The 17382-nt window shown below is 36.4% G+C and overlaps 1 protein-coding gene across 2 annotated transcripts in view; it reads left to right on the forward strand.

The window, feature by feature from the left end:
* The window catches only part of ARAP2 (ArfGAP with RhoGAP domain, ankyrin repeat and PH domain 2), a 190273-nt gene extending 174428 nt beyond the window's left edge, over window positions 1–15845 (forward strand). For both annotated transcript variants that reach the window (XM_045997333.1, XM_045997334.1), the window contains 2 exons: window positions 4651–4785; window positions 13660–15845. In XM_045997333.1, the coding sequence (XP_045853289.1) occupies window positions 4651–4785; window positions 13660–14043 (519 nt within the window). In that variant the 3' untranslated portion in view covers window positions 14044–15845. The remainder of the gene's footprint in view (window positions 1–4650; window positions 4786–13659) is intronic.
* Window positions 15846–17382: the final 1537 nt, after the last annotated feature.

The following is a 17382-nucleotide window of genomic DNA, read 5'->3' on the forward strand; positions in this document are numbered from 1 at the left end:
TTATAAGAAAGGAGAGAAAACATAAATAATTTGACAGAATTTCAAATAGATATTAGTTTGATAAAAAGGAGAAGGAATGAGTGTGACTGAGGTAAAGAAGGGCACCAACTAGGAAAGATTCTTAGGAAAATGCCTTTCTGAATAGCTGGCAGGTGTGTTGAGACCTGTCTGAAATTAGGGAGCAAATCATGCAAGTATGCAGGAGTGGGAATAGCATTCCAGTTACAGGGGCCAGCAAGTACAAGGTCCTGAGATGTGGTCACAACCTTTGTTCCATGAACATCCTGAAGGGCTGTGTTGCGGGAAGATGTAAAAGATGAGGAAGGCACTAAACAGGTCATATAATCCCAATTTAGGAGTGTGGGGAACAGGAGAAGGATTTGATCTGATTTATATTAACTGAAGAAATAATAATTTAGTTTGTTGTGGGCATGCTGTTGGGGGTCCAAGCTGTGTGGAAGACGGCAGTTCTGGCTAGGGTGGTAGCCGTGGACATAGTGAGACATTAAGATTCAAGAGTGGTTGAAAGTGGAGCCAACAGAATTTACAGATTGATTGGCTACAATACTTGGAGAGGAGTACTAATCAAGGAAGAGTCCTAGGGTTTGTTTTTTGTTTGTCCTAGGGTTGGTTTGTTTGTCTGTTTAATCTCGGGCAACTGGCAAATAGAAGTGATAAGATCAGAGATGCAGAAGAAAGCTGAGAGTTCTGTTTCAGCCTATGAAATTGGAGATGCCTGTTAGACATACAAATAAATATTTATTTGAATAGCAGATTGGATATATAGCTCAAAAACTCAGATAAAGTATACCTGGCTGGCTCAGAAGGACATGTGACTCGATCTCAGGGTTGTGAGTTCAAGTCCCACGTTAGGTGTAGAGATTATTTTAAAAAAACAAATGCTCAGGTGAAAATTTGGGGATTCAGTGTAATTTGGGGGAAGTCAGTATTCAGTTTGCATTGAAAGCTCTGGATTTGGGGTGGATAGGAGAATCTAAAATGAAAGGAGAGTACGGTGTAGGGAGAGAAAGAAAGAAAAGGATGGAAGAATAAGCCCTGGGACATTCCAAACTCTAAAGGTCAAGCAGAAGAGAAAAAAAAGAAAACAAAAGAAATGAGAATGGTTGATAGGAAGAAAAAAACAGATGATTGGTATAGAAAATCCATCCTAGGAATTAGCTATGCAGATAAATGAGGCTGTGTGGCTAGAGAAAAGGAGGAGGTCAGGGTAGGTTTTGGGGTTTCAATTTATATGTCCTTAAGATGGGAAGGTATATACTTTCAACATAAAGCTAATAGAGAAAATTCAGTAATTGGAAGAAAAAATTGAAGAGGAAAGTGATTTTTTTTTCCTTCTAAGTTTTTATTTAAATTCAAGTTACTTAACATATCGTGTAGCATTAGTTTCAGGAGTAGAATGTGATTCATCTCTTATATACCTCACTCACAGTGGGCTCATCACAAGTGCCCTCCTTAATGCCCATCGCTGTTTTACCCATCCCCCCACCCCCACCCTCCATCAACCCTCAGTTTGTTCTCTGTAGTCAAAAGTCTTTTATGGTTTGCCTCCCTCTCTGTTTTTATCTTATTTTATTTTGAGGAAGGTAATTATCAGACTAGCAGGGGCCCTGAGCAGACATGAAGCAATGTGAACAAGTGCACATTTGTTCATCATTGCTGAAAAAAATGGTTGTACAACAGAGTGTCAGACCTTGACAGTGTTTTAAGCTCATGGAGCACTTATGACTGAAGACAAGTTCTTCCCAAATATTGGGAAGAGAAGGGAGCCTCACTTATAAGGCTAAAAGATCCAGGGAGAGTAGTATATTTCATGGCAGGAAAATTAAATTCTTCAGTGATTACTAGTAATGTTTACAATTAAATCAGTGATCTCACTTTCAGTGAGTTAGGGAGGGATATGGAAAGTGTAGTGGCAGAGGAAAGGTGAAAAATAATCTTCCGAGAGTTAGACGATTGTCCTATAGTGGAACTTCAACTCAGTGCTGAGCTCTTGCCTGACTTTAAGGTTAAATTTAAAGTGAGATAAATCTATAGAGTAACCATCTCTTTTTCTTTCTTCATCAATTGGTAGGTACCCATAGAGTAAGTAGAATGGGTTTAACTAGGTCGAGGGCTCTGCCAGGCAAGTATGATAAAAGGAGAAGGAGCACAGGAATTGAAGATATTGATAAGCAGGTGAGCATACTTAATGACTATGAAACATGACAGGCTGTCAAGGAAGTGAAGGAAGACGTGGAAAGTAGAATGAGGGTAGAGAATAGATTGGAGGTCTCAAGGAGTCTAAAGAAGTGAATGAAACTAAATTGTTAGCTGGAAAGGTAAGAGGTCAAGCTCAGAAAGAGCAAGAGGCAGACTCAAGTCCTTCCAGCATTTTTCACAATTGCAAAGGTATAGAAATGACCTTGGATCATGTCTAATGACATAAGTCCAAGGATGAATGGATAAAGAAAGTGCACACACAACTGAATATTATTCATCCTTAAATAAGAAAGAAGTCTTGTCATCTGTGACAACACGGGTGAATATGGAGGGCATTATGCTGAAATAAGCCACACAAACAAAGACTGCAGTATTATATGTGGGATCTAAAAATAAAAGTTGAACTCCTAGAAACAGTGGAGAAGGGGTTGCTGGGTGGGTAGGGGAAACAGGAAAAGGTTGGCAAAAGGGAAAATCTTTCAGCTGTAAGATGAACAAGGTTTGAGGAGCTCATGTAGATAGAACATGGTCACTGTTGAGATAGTTGATAATACTGTACTGTATCATTGGAATTTGTTAAGAGTAGCACTTAAATGTTCTCACCAAAACAGATGATAGATGTCTTAATTGACTGGATGGAGGAGAATCCTTTCACAGTGTATACATAGATCAAATCATCACATTGTATATTTTCAGTAGCCTCAGTTTTGTCAATTATGCCTCAAAGCTGGATGAGTGGGAAGAAATAGAAAGTGGGAGATAGAACTGAAGATTTTGGGGTGTGATCACTGGTTATGATGATGAAAGTATGATCCTCAGCTCTATGATCCATGCAGAAGGACCCTTAAGGTCACTTATAAATAACTGTGACGTGTCAGAATGTATTACTAGATAAAATGTTCTGCATGTTGGGAAACATACCTCTTGGATCAATCTGGTAAGAACTAATTAGCCAGTATACACAACGTAGTATATCCTTTCAGAAAAAGAAATACGTATTTGAGACTGTGTTTGCTTTTAGATTTCTCTGAATATAATTTGGCACATGTATTATACCTCAGTGAGTACAAGTATAAGCATAATCCATAGGGGTAATGAGTCCTTTCCTGCCACTTTTTTTTTGAGCTTTACATGTTGGGAACATCCCAATTATATAACATCAAAATTATTTTTACCATGTTTGTGGCTATGACATAAACACAGCATTACGAAGCTTATAACGTTCTGAAATATTTGCTAATCTACCATTACAGATTTGCCGAACCAAAATAAATGCTACACTAAAAGTCAAGGGCAGATCTAATGCATATGCATTCAGTCTAGTAATAAAGATTACACTGTCGGATCATTTGAGATTAAATAAGATTATGTACACTGATAAGCACCAAGTCTGGCAGTATGTCCCTCAATATAATCTTGCCATTATATATGGATACACAGTGAATCTTAGTTGAAATTAATTATTTGCTATAAGACACATTAAAATACTAATTACAGTGTAAGACCAGGAATGTGTTGAATCATAAGAAAAAGCATTTAGCTATATACTTTGCCAAAAGGTTTTCTTTTCATCAGAATATCTGTAAAGCTTATCATTTTATAATTGGTATTCTATATTTCTTTCATAGATTGTTGTCTGAAAATCAGTTTGCTTTTGCCAACTTCTGAAAAGTTAATCTATCCTCAGGAGTAGAAAAATTCTTTTAAGGTTTTTCTTTTATATGCATATCTGAAGGATTTATCACCCAGGGGTTATATTTTTATCAGTGGATATTTCTCCCCATTGCATAATTAATTTTTCTCCAGTAATACCTATAGTTGTTCAGTTAGCCAGAATATGTAGTCAATAAGTTGAGAACAAATGTGCCATATTCTCTGTTGTACAGTGATTTTCAGTATAAATGTCTATGTGCAAGGTAATTTCTTTGGAATTCAATTAGATGAAAAAGTAACATTTTTCAAAAGGTCATAAAATGAGGCTAATTTTTCTGATAGCCGTGCCTTAGGTTGAATTGAGGTCTGTGGGGTTAAATTATTTTTACGCTAAAGTTATCTTTGGTGGAGGGAAAAAATGGATGCATAGTTACTTTGATCACAGGGCTGAGAAATACAGACAAGTGTATTATTTTTTTCCCAGAAAGAGATTTGCCAGTTTCCTCAATTATTTTCCTCCTTTTGATTTGATAAGTAGTACAGAAGCCATGTACTTGAAACTTAGAAATTGAACTGAGACCTCAAAGCTCTGTTCACTTAAGAGTTTTACATCCTCAAGCGGTGTTCCTGTCAGAGTCAACAGCATAATTTCAAATGGCATTCTCGAGGAAAGCAGATCATTTGATTTGGATATATGGAAAAGGAGCCAAGTGACTCTAACATGATATACCATGTAATAAAATCACACACCAACAGCAAGAAATTGTGTTTCCACAGCATGAAAATGATATACGGCCACCAGCTGGAAAGGAACGAAAACGGTCTATAACCAAAAATCCCAAAATTGGAGGTTTGCCTCTAATTCCCATCCAGCATGAGAGAAGTGCAACCCAAGCCCGGAGAAATATTGAGGTAGGTTAGGATTTTATTTATTTTATATGAATTATAACATTTGTTTTCTTATGTCTTAATGTGATTAAGTACATTAGTTATTTCTTTGGCTTCAAAAGCACAACAATAATCTTTGGAAAGCATAGTAAAAATCACATCCTGCTAAGAAAACATTATGAGTAACCCTGTGCTCCTTCTTTAAGTTTTATATTTTAACTTTTCTTAATTTTAATTAGTTTTAATAATGTCATTGACCATCCAATTAAATATGGTTAATACCACTTATTTTCTTATCCCTCACCTAAACAAGCAATTTTAAATGTATATACAGAAGTCCACCTGGTAAATCACAATCTCAAATTAGTCTTACAAGTTCACTGTTAATACTCTTACAGTGAGCCCGGGGCCAATTATGTCTGGAGCCATGGTAACTAGACTTTCTAGTAAGACAATCAAATTCCAGTGGTTTGGGAACTGATGGGGTGTCCTGGTTAATTTAAAGGACTGCACAATGACCTCTGAGCATCAATAAAAAAGACCTCGCATCTTTCAGGAAAGCGGCTGTTTTCCTTCTCACCTTGTGGGGTGGGGAGAACATAGCATCAATCTTGACTTGAATTTCAGTCTCTTCAGGAAAGGAGAAAATCTGTTTGCACTCAAAACTCATTAGATACTTTGGGATTAATGCATGTTTCAGTGCCTTAATTGAGCTGCTCTGAGCAAAAAGAAAAACACATAAAAGGTGTTATTTCCTTGCGGTTTGGGATTGAGCTATTTGGATCTCTTTCTTTGCAAACAGAAATAAAATGCTTTTAGTCTCTTAAAAGAAGTTAATTAAGTGATCAGATTTAAAAAATATTTTTCCAGGGTGCCTGGGTGGCTCAGTGGGTTAAGCCTCTACCTTGGGCTCAGATCATGATCTCAGGGTCCTGGGATTGAGCCCCGCATTGGGCTCTCTGCTCAGCAGGGAGCCTGCTTCTCTCTCTCTCTGCCTGCCTCTCTGCCTACTTGTGATTTCTCGCTCTCTCTCAAATAAATAAATAAATAATCTTTTAAAAAAAATTGAAAAAAATTAAAAATATTTTTCCATGTAGATTTTTCCTTGAACATTTGCCCCTCTTTATTCCTCTTCACTAAAAGATTAAAGCCGTGAAAATAATGGTTATTTCCTTTGTCGCCTATTCAGTCCTTCTACACATAGAAGTTTTCTTGGTTTTAAAAAAAAAAGTATTCTGCACAATTATGGGTTCCTCAGCTAATCTAGAATCTTAAAATCTAAGGGTCACATTTTCCAAGAACCCAAATTAGGAAACATAGTTTGAAGAAATGCAGCAAATATAGGGAGCAGACGTGCCCTACTGGGACCCCAGCTCCTTCTGATGTTGCTTTAGGATCAGTTATGGAACAAAGCAAAAGATAAATTATTAGGAATAGGGACGCCTCAGTGGCTCAGTGGGTTAAGCCTCTGCCTTCAGTTCAGGTCATGATCTCAGGGTCCTGGGATAGAGCCCCACATCGGGCTCTCTGCTCAGCAGGGAGCCTGCTTCCTCCTCTCTCTCTGCCTGCCTCTTAGCCTACTTGTGATCTCTGTCAAGTAAATAAATAAAATCTTTAAAAAAAATTATTAGGACCAAATCTAAATACATTAACCAATATCCAGTATAGAATTAGGATGATAACTAAATATATAGTATAATAGTTTCTTACCTAATCTCAAATTCAGAATTTCAGAGACAATTTTTTTTTTCTGTTTTAGCATTACTTAAGATCAGAAAAATAAGGAACTCCAAACTACAAAAGCTTACTATAGGCTCTTAAAATAATTCCATGAAATTGTAATTGCAAGTATTTAAAACTAAATTAACCTTTTTGTAAATTTTGTAAATGTGGTGATCCAACAAATTTAGCAAAGAAAAATTTTATATGTTCCAATGTTGGAAAAACATGGGTAGTTTAAAAAGCATTAAAATAGAAATTGAACCATTGAAATGTTTTCTATAGAATTGGAGTCATGTAATTTATAAAATGAATCATCACTTTTGATCCTTTGTATTAAAAAGGGAAAATGGTTTAAAATACTGATAAATGGGGAACATCTAGGTGGTACATTCAGTTAAGCGTCCAATTCTTGGTTTCAGCTCAAGTCATGATCTCAGGGTTGTGAGATCAAGCCCCACGTTAGGATCCGTGCTCAGTGAGGAGTGTGCTTGGGTTTCTCTCTCCCCTGCACTCTTTCTAAATAAGTAAATAAATAAATCTTTAAAAATATATATTGCTAAGTAGGTTATAGTCATTAAGAAAAATGTAGTCATATCAATGGTGATATATTCAAGAAGAATTGTTTTCAAACAAGGTGTTCGCAGATTGGTAAATTTGGTGCTTTGGCCATTTTGGTAATTACCATTTCAAGTCTTGATTTCTTGAGATTCTATTAAAATTCATGGGAGGATACCTCATTCAGACAGGAAGTCTGCCTGGAAAAAGCAACTTCTAAAATTGAGTAGTGAGCTAGCTGAACAAGCCAGGGAAAGTAAGTTGTTGTCAAAAAAAAAAATCACACACAAAGAGGCAAACATAGTGCTTAAGAATGCACATGCTAGGTCCCACCTGTGTTTGGGGTAACTCCAAACTTCATTGCGCTCAGCCTTTTTATCTGTCAGCATGGAAGGATAAAGAAAGGCTCTACCTTCTAGGGCTATTGTGATGATTCAGTGATATCATACTTTAGAATTTAGTGGAATAATGCCTAGTGTATAGTTAACATTTGAGTAAAAATAACAAGGAACTTGGAGGACAATATAGGATAATTTCCTCTTTTCCAAAATTGTAATTTTTGTCATCTGTAAAACAAAAACAATGAAAAAAGAAGAATGATGCAGTTCCAGCAGAAAGTAGTGACCTAGAATCTTACCCATTGCATGCTTCTCTCCTCTGCCCGTATCCTAGAGCTCGTAAAGAAGCACATTGGTTCCAGACAGGCCAACATGGCATCCATTCCAATTTCCCATTTATGTGACCTTGGGCATATTGGCATTTCTTTGCATTTCTATTTCTGTGTCTTAAAATATAATATACTTTACAGTTTAATAATCGTAACATTTATTTACTGTGAATAATGCATTTAAACCAGTATCATGAGGATTACTGATAGGATTATATTTTATAGCATGGAGATTATCAATTAAGACAGTGAGTTTAGTAGTGAAAGTTATTTAAGAGCATTTCTGCTGCAATCCACATTTTAGTCAATGCATGTTTTGGTATTTTGAGGCCTCCATAACCAGTGGCCTACATCTGGATATAATGGAAAATAGACGTAGGCACAGACTAAAGCCACGTGCGTCATTTTCTCTGTGAACACTTTCCTGCATTATGTTCTGCCTGTGACATAAGAACTACTGTCTGTAGGGAGAGGGACTGCTCACCTTGGCCTTTCCATTCAAATAACTACTTCTATAAACAGACTCTGACCCATAGTCATCATCTGGACCATGTTACCGCTCACTCCTCTAATATTATAACTGACCTGTCCTTCTTTTTAAATTATTAATGTCTTATCCTTTAAGAACAGTGTAGCACATAAACTATGTCTTTCTTTCCCCACAACATGAAAGGCGCTCGTAGCTCACCATATTGTTCATTCAAAGCCTCACTGCCCCATCTTCTCAACTTTAAAAAACATTTTATTTATTTGTTTGTTTGTTTGTTTTTATTTATTTGAGAAAGAGTGTTGAGAAGGGAGAGGGTCAGAGGGAGAGAACCATCAGGCAGGCTCCCCTCTGAGCACAGAGCTCAACATAGGACTTGATCTCACGACCCTGAAATCATGACCTGAGCTGAAATCAAGAGTCAGATGCTTAACTGACTGAGCCACCCATGCACCCTCCCCCACCCAATCCTCTTGACTCTAGGTCATTTTCAGCACCTCTCTCCATCTTTGTAAAAGATTGCATCCCTTAAGCTAATATTAAGGTTTACTTAAAATTTCAGCATTCCCCGCATGAATACTTGACCCCTAAATTCTACATCTAAAAAATTCCCAGGTCTATCTGTTGATGGTTTAAAGATAATGACAACTGTTACTATGATTTGTATAATCACTATAGACCCTACAGACTCCACTAAAAAGCTATTAGTAGTGATAACTGAATTCAGTAAAGTTGCAGGATACAAAATTAATACACAGAAATCTGTTCTCCTTCTATACAACAATAACAAAGCAGAAAGAAATCTGGGAAAAAATCTTAAGGAAGTGAAAGACCTCTACTCTGAAAACTATAAAACACTGTTGAAAGAAATTGAAGATGCCACAAATGGAAAGACATTCCATCTCATGGATTAAAGGAATATTATTAAAATGCTGAGTTTCTGAACACTAATGGAAGAGCAAAAAGAGAACAATCCCATTTACATTGCACCAAATATAATACCTAGGAATAATCACCTTACCAAAAAGATGAAAGACCTGTACTCCAAAAACAGTAACACACTGACGAAAGAAATTGAAGACGAACAAATGGAAAGATTTTCCATGCTCATGGATTGGAAGAACCAATATTGTTAAAATGTCCACACTACCCAAAGCAATCTACAGATTTAATGCAATCCCTATGAAGATACCAATAACATTTTTTATAGAACTAGAATAATACTAAAATTTGTATGGAACTAGAAAAAGAAGCTGAATAGCCAAAGCAATCTTAAGAAAGAACAACAAACCTGAAGGTATCACAATACCAGATTTCAGGATATACTACAAATGTATAATATCAAAACAGTTTTGTACTGGACAGGAATAGACATAGATCAGTGGAACAGAATAGAAAACCCAGAAACTGACAAAGCAGAAAAGACTGCCCAACAGCAAAGACAGTCTCTTCGATAAATAGTTTTGGGAAAACTGGACAGCTACATGCAAAAGAATAAACCGGGACCACTTTCTTACACCATACACAAAAATAAATTCAAAGTGAACTACAGACTTTAAATGTGAGACCCGAGCTATAAAGCTCCTAGAATAAAACAGAGGCAGTAATCTCTAAACTTTGGTTTAGCAACATATTTATGGTACATCTCGAGCAGGGGAAACAAAAACAAAAATAAATTATTAGGACTATACCAAAATAAAAAGCTTTTTGCACAGCAAAGGAAACCAACAAAAGGCAACCTGCCAAATGAGAAAACATATTTGTAAATGATATCCCTAATAAGGGGCTAATATCCAAAATATATAAAGAACTTTCACAACTCAACACCAAAATAACAGATAATCTGATTAAAATGGACAGAGGACCTGAATAAACAGTTTTCCGAAGACATCCAGATGGCCAACAGAAACATGAAGATACTCAACATCACTCATCGTCAGGGAAATGCCAGTCAAGACCAAATGAAAACAAAACAAAACAAAAACAAAAACACAATGAGATGGCACTTTACACCAGTCAGAATAGCTGGTTTCCAACAGACAGGAAATAACAGATGTCAGGCTGTGGAGAAAAAACTCTCCTTCACCTTCCCCTGTTGGTGGGAATGCAAGATGGTGCAGCCACTATGGAAAGCAGTATGGAGTCTCCCCAAAAAATTAAAAATAGAAATACCATACAATTCACTCTGACAGATGCTGGCGAGGATGCGGAGAAAGGGGAACCCTCCTCCACTGTTAGTGGGAATGCAAGCTGGTGCAACCACTCTGGAAAACAGCATGGAGGTTCCTCAAAATGTTGAAAATAGAACTACCCTATGACCCAGCAATTGCACTACTGGGTATTTACCCTAAAGATACAGACGCAGTGATCCGAAGGGGCACGTGTACCCGAATGTTCATAGCAGCAATGTCTACAATAGCCAAACTATGGAAAGAACCTAGATGTCCATCAACAGATGAATGGATAAAGAAGAGGTGGTATATATACACAATGGAATACTATGCAGCCATCAAAAGAAATGAAATCTTGCCATTTGCGACGACGTGGATGGAACTAGAGGGTATCATGCTTAGTGAAATAAGTCAATCGGAGAAAGACAACTATCATATGATCTCCCTGATATGAGGACATGGAGATGCAACATGGGGGGTTGGGGGATAGGAGAAGAATAAATGAAACAAGATGGGATTGGGAGGGAGACAAACCATAAATGACTCTTAATCTCACAAAACAAACTGGGGGTTGCTGGGGGGAGGTAGGGTTGGGAGAGGAGGAGGGGGTTATGGACATTGGGGAGGGTATGTGCTATCGTGAGTGCTGTGAAGTATGTAAACCTGGCGATTCACAGACCTGTACCCCTGGGGATAAAAATACATTATATGTTTATTTAAAAAAAAATTGGAAGGGGAGGCGAACCATAAGAGACTATGGACTCTGAAAAACAACCTGAGGGTTTTGAAGGGGTGGGGGTGGGAGGTTGGGGGAACCAGGTGGTGGGTAATAGGGAGGGCACGTATAGCATGGAGCACTGGGTATTGTGCAAAAACAATGAATACTGTTACACTGAAAAAAAATAAATTTATTAAAAAAAAAAAAGAAAAGAAATACCATACAATTCAGTAATTCTACTACTGTGTATTTACCCAAAGAAAATGAAAACATTAATTCAAAAAGATAGATGCACCCCTATGTTTATTGCAGCATTATTTTTACAATAGCAAGTTATGGAAGCAGCCCAAGTGTCCATTGATAGTCAAATGGATGAAGAAGTGGCGCATATGTATTGAATGGAATATTACTCAGCCATAAAAAGAATGAAATCTTGCCACTTGCAACAGAATGGATGGACCTAAAAGATATTGTGATAAATGAAACAAGTCAGAGAAAGACAAATACAATGTGAGTTTACATACATGTAGAATCTAAAAAACAAAACACAGAAACAGATCCATAAATACGGAGAACAAATGGACGGTTGACAGAAGGGAAGTGGGTTGGTAATAGGCAGAATGGGTGAAGGCAAGTGGGAGGTGTACAGGTTTCCACGTATGGAATGAATAGGTCATGGGAATAAAAGGCACAGTGTAGGGAATATAGTCAAATGATGTAATAGCAGTTTAGGATGACAGATGATAGTCATGCTTGTGATTAGAGCATAACACAGACTTGCCAAATCACTATGTTGTATTCATTAAACTAATGGAATGCTGTGTATCAACTATACTTCAATTAAAAAAAAAGTCTATATTGCTCATTAAATTTCTCCAGGTAAGAGATATCAAGTGAAACTCAACCTGTTTAATATTTATGAACTCTCAGTCACAGCCCTATGCTGGTTAGCCATCATTCTCAATAATCTTTCATTTTTTGCAGGAGAGGGGTTATTTTGTTGTAGTGAAGTATACGTAACATGAAGCTGTTCATATTAACCGTATTTAAGTGTATACACTTCAATGGCAATGATTATTCACGTAATGCAAGCACCACCAATTTCTCAACATTTTAACATATTCAAATGAAACTTTGGAATTAAGCTAGATACTAAATATTTCATCAGTTTTTACCTGACAGTTACAATCATAATTTTTTCTGAAAATTCCAAGTTACAAAAATGTATAAAATACATTTGTGAAAATATTTGTATTCAGCCTGAATTTGTATGTTTCGATTCCACATCTGGATTTGATGGAATTTAGGAAAATAGCAGTGTTATATGTTTGAAAAATTTTAGACCTTTCTCTATTCACTATGTAATAAGTTAATGATCATTTTCTAAGTGCAGGCACTGTACTAGGCTCACATTTCAGTGAACATATCAGACAAACACCCTGCTTGCATGGAGTCTTTCTAGCAGGGCATTCAGATAATCACATTAGCTAACTGCCATAGAGTAAACTAGAGAACGGTGGGTGTTATCTTGTAAACATTACTACATGGAAGATCTTTACTGTTTATGCTACTCACAATTTCATACTTCATGTAATATTACCATTTTCATTACATCTTCTTTCAATATCCGTAACATAAGTGCTCCTTCAGATTTTTGCTTTCTAGGTTTTGCAGTTTTTAGTGGGGAAATTTCTGGAGACGTTTCTTCAGTTCTTGCTTCTTGTGAAAAGAAAAATTAACTTTTCTCTTTCCACTCCATCTACACCCTGATCCAGTTTATTGAGTATCCTTCCCGTGTGGCTCCTTCTGCTGTATGCTTTTGATTCTCTGTTGTTTGTCCTCACATCTATACTTGATTAAATTTTCATCCCTCTGATAATCTGATGGAAGTTCTGTATGCCCGAAATTTCCCAGTCACAAGACCGTTCTGAACGCTAGTTCGAAAACGCACCTTTATAGCCCACAGAACTAATGTGAACTCTAATCCTTGGATTCAAAAGTGGATTTAATACATAACTATATATTTTTCCACATTTTCAGGAACGTATCTGTGGGATTCTAATAGGCATTGTGTGGGAGGAAGAGAAAAACAGAGAAAAGTTAAATAGATCTGCCATAGAACCTCTCAGCATTTTTAATATACTACTGTGTACTGTAAATTTCAAAGAAGGGGCTGCAGTGCAGGTATAGAGCATGTCCCCAAATCCTGTGGCCACAGACAGGACACTGTAGGAATTATAGATAACACGAGCATATGACGCATTCAAGCAAAAATGACCTGGAGGAGGCAGGTTTGAAATGAGAATCAATCCGAGTAACTAACCCGAGAGACTTCTTTGAAGCTGTATGTTAAATGCATGTTAAAATGCATTTCCATGGTCTGCCTTTCAGTTGATTTTGTAGCTCTAAGATGCCTGTATTGCTTTCTTGGTTAGTAAATTCCAACGTTAAAGTTAAGACCTCAGTCATGGCAATAAGCACGAACATGAGAAGCATCCACATTTACATGGCACGTATCTTTTAAACTTACCTTGTACCAAGTCTTGCTTTCCTGTGAGATGTTGTATTTTCTTTTCAGAGTGCCAGAGCAGAACTGGAAAGGCTGAGGCTCAGTGAAAAGCGGGATCAAGAGTTGGGGGATAGCAGCTTGAAGGAGAGAGCCTCCATGGTGGCCCACTGCCTAGAGCACAAGGATGAGAAACTTCGAACTCGAACCAGAAAACATCGGAGTTTCAACTGTCTGGAGGACACAGAGGCCGAGGTCTTTCCTGGACAACAAAAAAGCCATAAAGGCCTCAAGACATTGAGGAAGACTGAGGACAGGAATGTCAAAGCTGCTTTGGACTCTGATAGTAAGCTACCATCCAGAGTAATCGAAGAACTTAGCGTGGTGCTGCAGAGGACCAGAACCCTTCCAAAAGACTTAGAGGACGAGCAGAGCTTGCAGAAAGAGATAAAATAGTTTTGCACATTATTTTTTTTTAATATTGTATACTATGTGTGTGCAAACCAGAAACTGAACAGTAAAATTCATGGTTTGTGAGATTTGTCTAGCTATACATAAGCATTTAAATAGCATTTTAAAATATCTATGTACATATGTGATAAGAATAAGAGGATGCTTTTTTAGGTCTGAACAAAGCTTGTACAGTTCAACTGTAGACACCCTGGGTTACTTTGAGCCAGCCAAGCTTTTTACAGTAGTCTGTTTAATGGTGTAATTTATGAGCAGAAATCTCAAACTGTACTGTATTGTATAAAATGCTTTGTTTAAATGAAGCCTACGAAACTGTATGTAACACATTTTGCACTTTGAGAAACCCTGTATATTAAGTTACCATATATGTGTATATTTTTAGGTTTACATAGGGTCCACCTTATGGAAAAGAAACGGAAATTGAAAAGGGGAAGGATATATTTTAGTAGCTGCCTATCAAACATTGGAGTTTTACAAAAACCAAGGAGGTCACTTAAGTTCTGATCCATAGTGAACCAGAATGAATCTTATTAATGGGAAACTGTGTAAGAAAAAAGCCTAGTGACTGTTTCCCAAGATAGTGTTCAGCGAACAACCATGAATGACGGCAGTGGCCACGCTTACTTACGGTGTTAGTGAACGACCAGAGTACACTCACTACACTTCAGTTCTGCAGCGGGGGCTGCTGACAAGAAATGTATGCTGCATGGAAGTCATTGAACGCGTGGTATCTGGTATGGATGCCATTTGTACTGTTGCTATATACGTTTTGTTTTAATTCCTTGCTATGGTTTTCATACAAATTCACTCTCACAGGGTTTTGTTATTGTTTGATTTTTTTCATTGTTGTTTTACTTGGTATTTCCTTTCTTATTTTAAGTAAGGTGGTAATAGGTTTCTCTGCAGTGTCAGAATTAACTGGAAGTTTACAGCTTGTGGCCATTTTAGGGTGAGGGATAGCTTATCCCACTCTTGGTGGCTACCAGTTCATATTTGAACAAGTCTCTTTATTTAAGGGGAAAAAAAAAAGTCTCCTCCTGGTACCTAATAAATAATAAGAAAGCCCTCTGTTTTTTCTTCCACGTCAAGGTCAGCTGCTGAGTTGGCGATTTTCCTCCAACAGTCGATACTGTCTAATTATAGTTCACATTATTAACATCACTTTTCATCAATTTATTAAGAATTTTATTAGGCCTGATGAGTTTTGATTAAAATTATATAGGAAGCTCTATTTCAACCACTTATTTCCCCCCTGTTTTTCAGGTGACTTCTTCAGAATCCGTTATACAAAGGCCCATACTTTGGTCAGTCCAATCGTAGTATAGTAATATGCTCTTAAATGCTCTGAATTTCTTCATTGTAAAATACTGATCATTTATATTTGGTGGTGAAACAATAGTTTACCATGGGTGTATGATATTTATTCCTTAAAAATTCCAATCGATTTGGATGTAAAGAAACTGCAGGTCAGTTTATGAAATAGGTATTAGCACTGCTGGGGAGCCTTCACTTAAAGCAAGAAATGGTATTTAGGAAAAAAAGAATCTAAAATTATTATTCCTAATAAATGATAATATTTATGAGATAAGCAGGCATATGACAGTGTTTGACACTGGGAAAGTATCCAGAGTTTTTTTCACCTGCCTTTTCTGAATATTTTTGAAACTGGAGCTTAAAATCTAATAGCCCTATTTCCCTTCCCCTCCTGTATAATTGTCTCCATTTTTCAAGAGTAAGATAAGGGCTAATGATGACATCTCGTATTTTGAATAAAAATTAAAATTGTTTTACAAGTCCACGTGAATGTGATTGTTTTCAGAAGTTAAAGGTTATTTTGAGATAAATCCACTCCTCTTCTTTCCTTTTTAATTGTTTGAATATATACTTCAAACAAGCTATATCATTTTTTCCCAAATATGTCAGTATGAATATCATTCTACTTTAAATGATGAATATCCACAAATAGGACACAACTATATTGATGGTACTCTTTCATTTCTATAGCCCTAAAGTTAATTACTAGACGCAGCTGTTAAATATTTGACTTCTAAACAAATCATTACCTGATGATTTATGAAAGTGGCACTAAAAACTCAAAAATAAGCAAAAGTAATTGAAGCGAAATTCGACTTATGTTTCTAACTATAATAGCTGTCAATTTGCACTGTTCAGATGACAGTTTATAGTTCTAAAATACACATCAACTGTTTATTGCAAAAGAAATATTTTTGAAAATGCATCAAATTTGTTTGAAGAGACTAGTATTCACATATTTTCATGTCTTTTCAAACTTGAAAATCACAATGGGGAAAAGATTAAAACTTTTACCATCTTTCAAAATTTGCACCAAGACTTCGATAATTATCATATGCTCAAAAAAAATAGAATTATGTTTATAATATGAACAGTTTTCTGTCGTGTACAATCATGTTTATTTCTAATCATCTGGAAAACAAATGAATATTAGGTAACTAATCTGTTTTATATCTGTTATTTTATTATTTTGAACAATTTTTTTATTGCAAATGTTCTAAGTTATATTGTACATTCCTATCTTCTCTGCCATGGCTACATATGTTGAATGTAAACTCAATTCAGATAGCTCTATAGATTTAAGACCTTTTATGAATTATGGGATTCTTGTTCAGAATTTAAATGTCCTCATCTGAGAAGTGGGAGTAATACCTGTCTTGTAGGCATTTTGTGATAACTAATTTTATATATATATATTTATATATGTGTTGGTGTATATGTACATATACACACACGTATCGCATAGAATTTTAATAAATGTTACTTATTAATGTATTAGTTTTTCTAGACCTGCTTTGATTCAATCCCTGAGACAACTTACTTATTTTCAAATTGTCTCCATCAGTTTTTTTTCCCCCATAGTTTTTAAAATATGCACTGATAAAACAGATTACCACAGGTTGTGGGCTGAATTGTGTTCTAAAGCCCTTTGCTGAAGACCTAATCCCCAGTACCCCAGAATGTGGAATATTTGGAGATGGGGCCGTGAAAGAGGTGATTAAGTTAAAAGGAAGTTAGTGCGGGACCTAATCAAATCTGACTGGTGTCCTTAAAAAAAAAAAAAAGAAAAGAAAAAATTTAGAGACCTTAAGAAACACCAGGGATGTATGTGCGCAAAGAAAAGGCCATGTATGTGAGGACACACCAAGAAGGTGGCCCTCCCCAAGCCAAGGAGACAGGCCTCAGACAAAACCATCTAATATCTTGATCTTAGACTTCTAGCCTCCAGCACTGTAAGGAAAAGCCCTATTGTTCAAGCTACCCCGTCTGTGGTATTTTGTTAATAAAAGT

The sequence above is a fragment of the Meles meles genome, chromosome 2 (genome assembly GCF_922984935.1).
Source record: "Meles meles chromosome 2, mMelMel3.1 paternal haplotype, whole genome shotgun sequence".
Lineage (NCBI taxonomy): Eukaryota > Metazoa > Chordata > Mammalia > Carnivora > Mustelidae > Meles > Meles meles.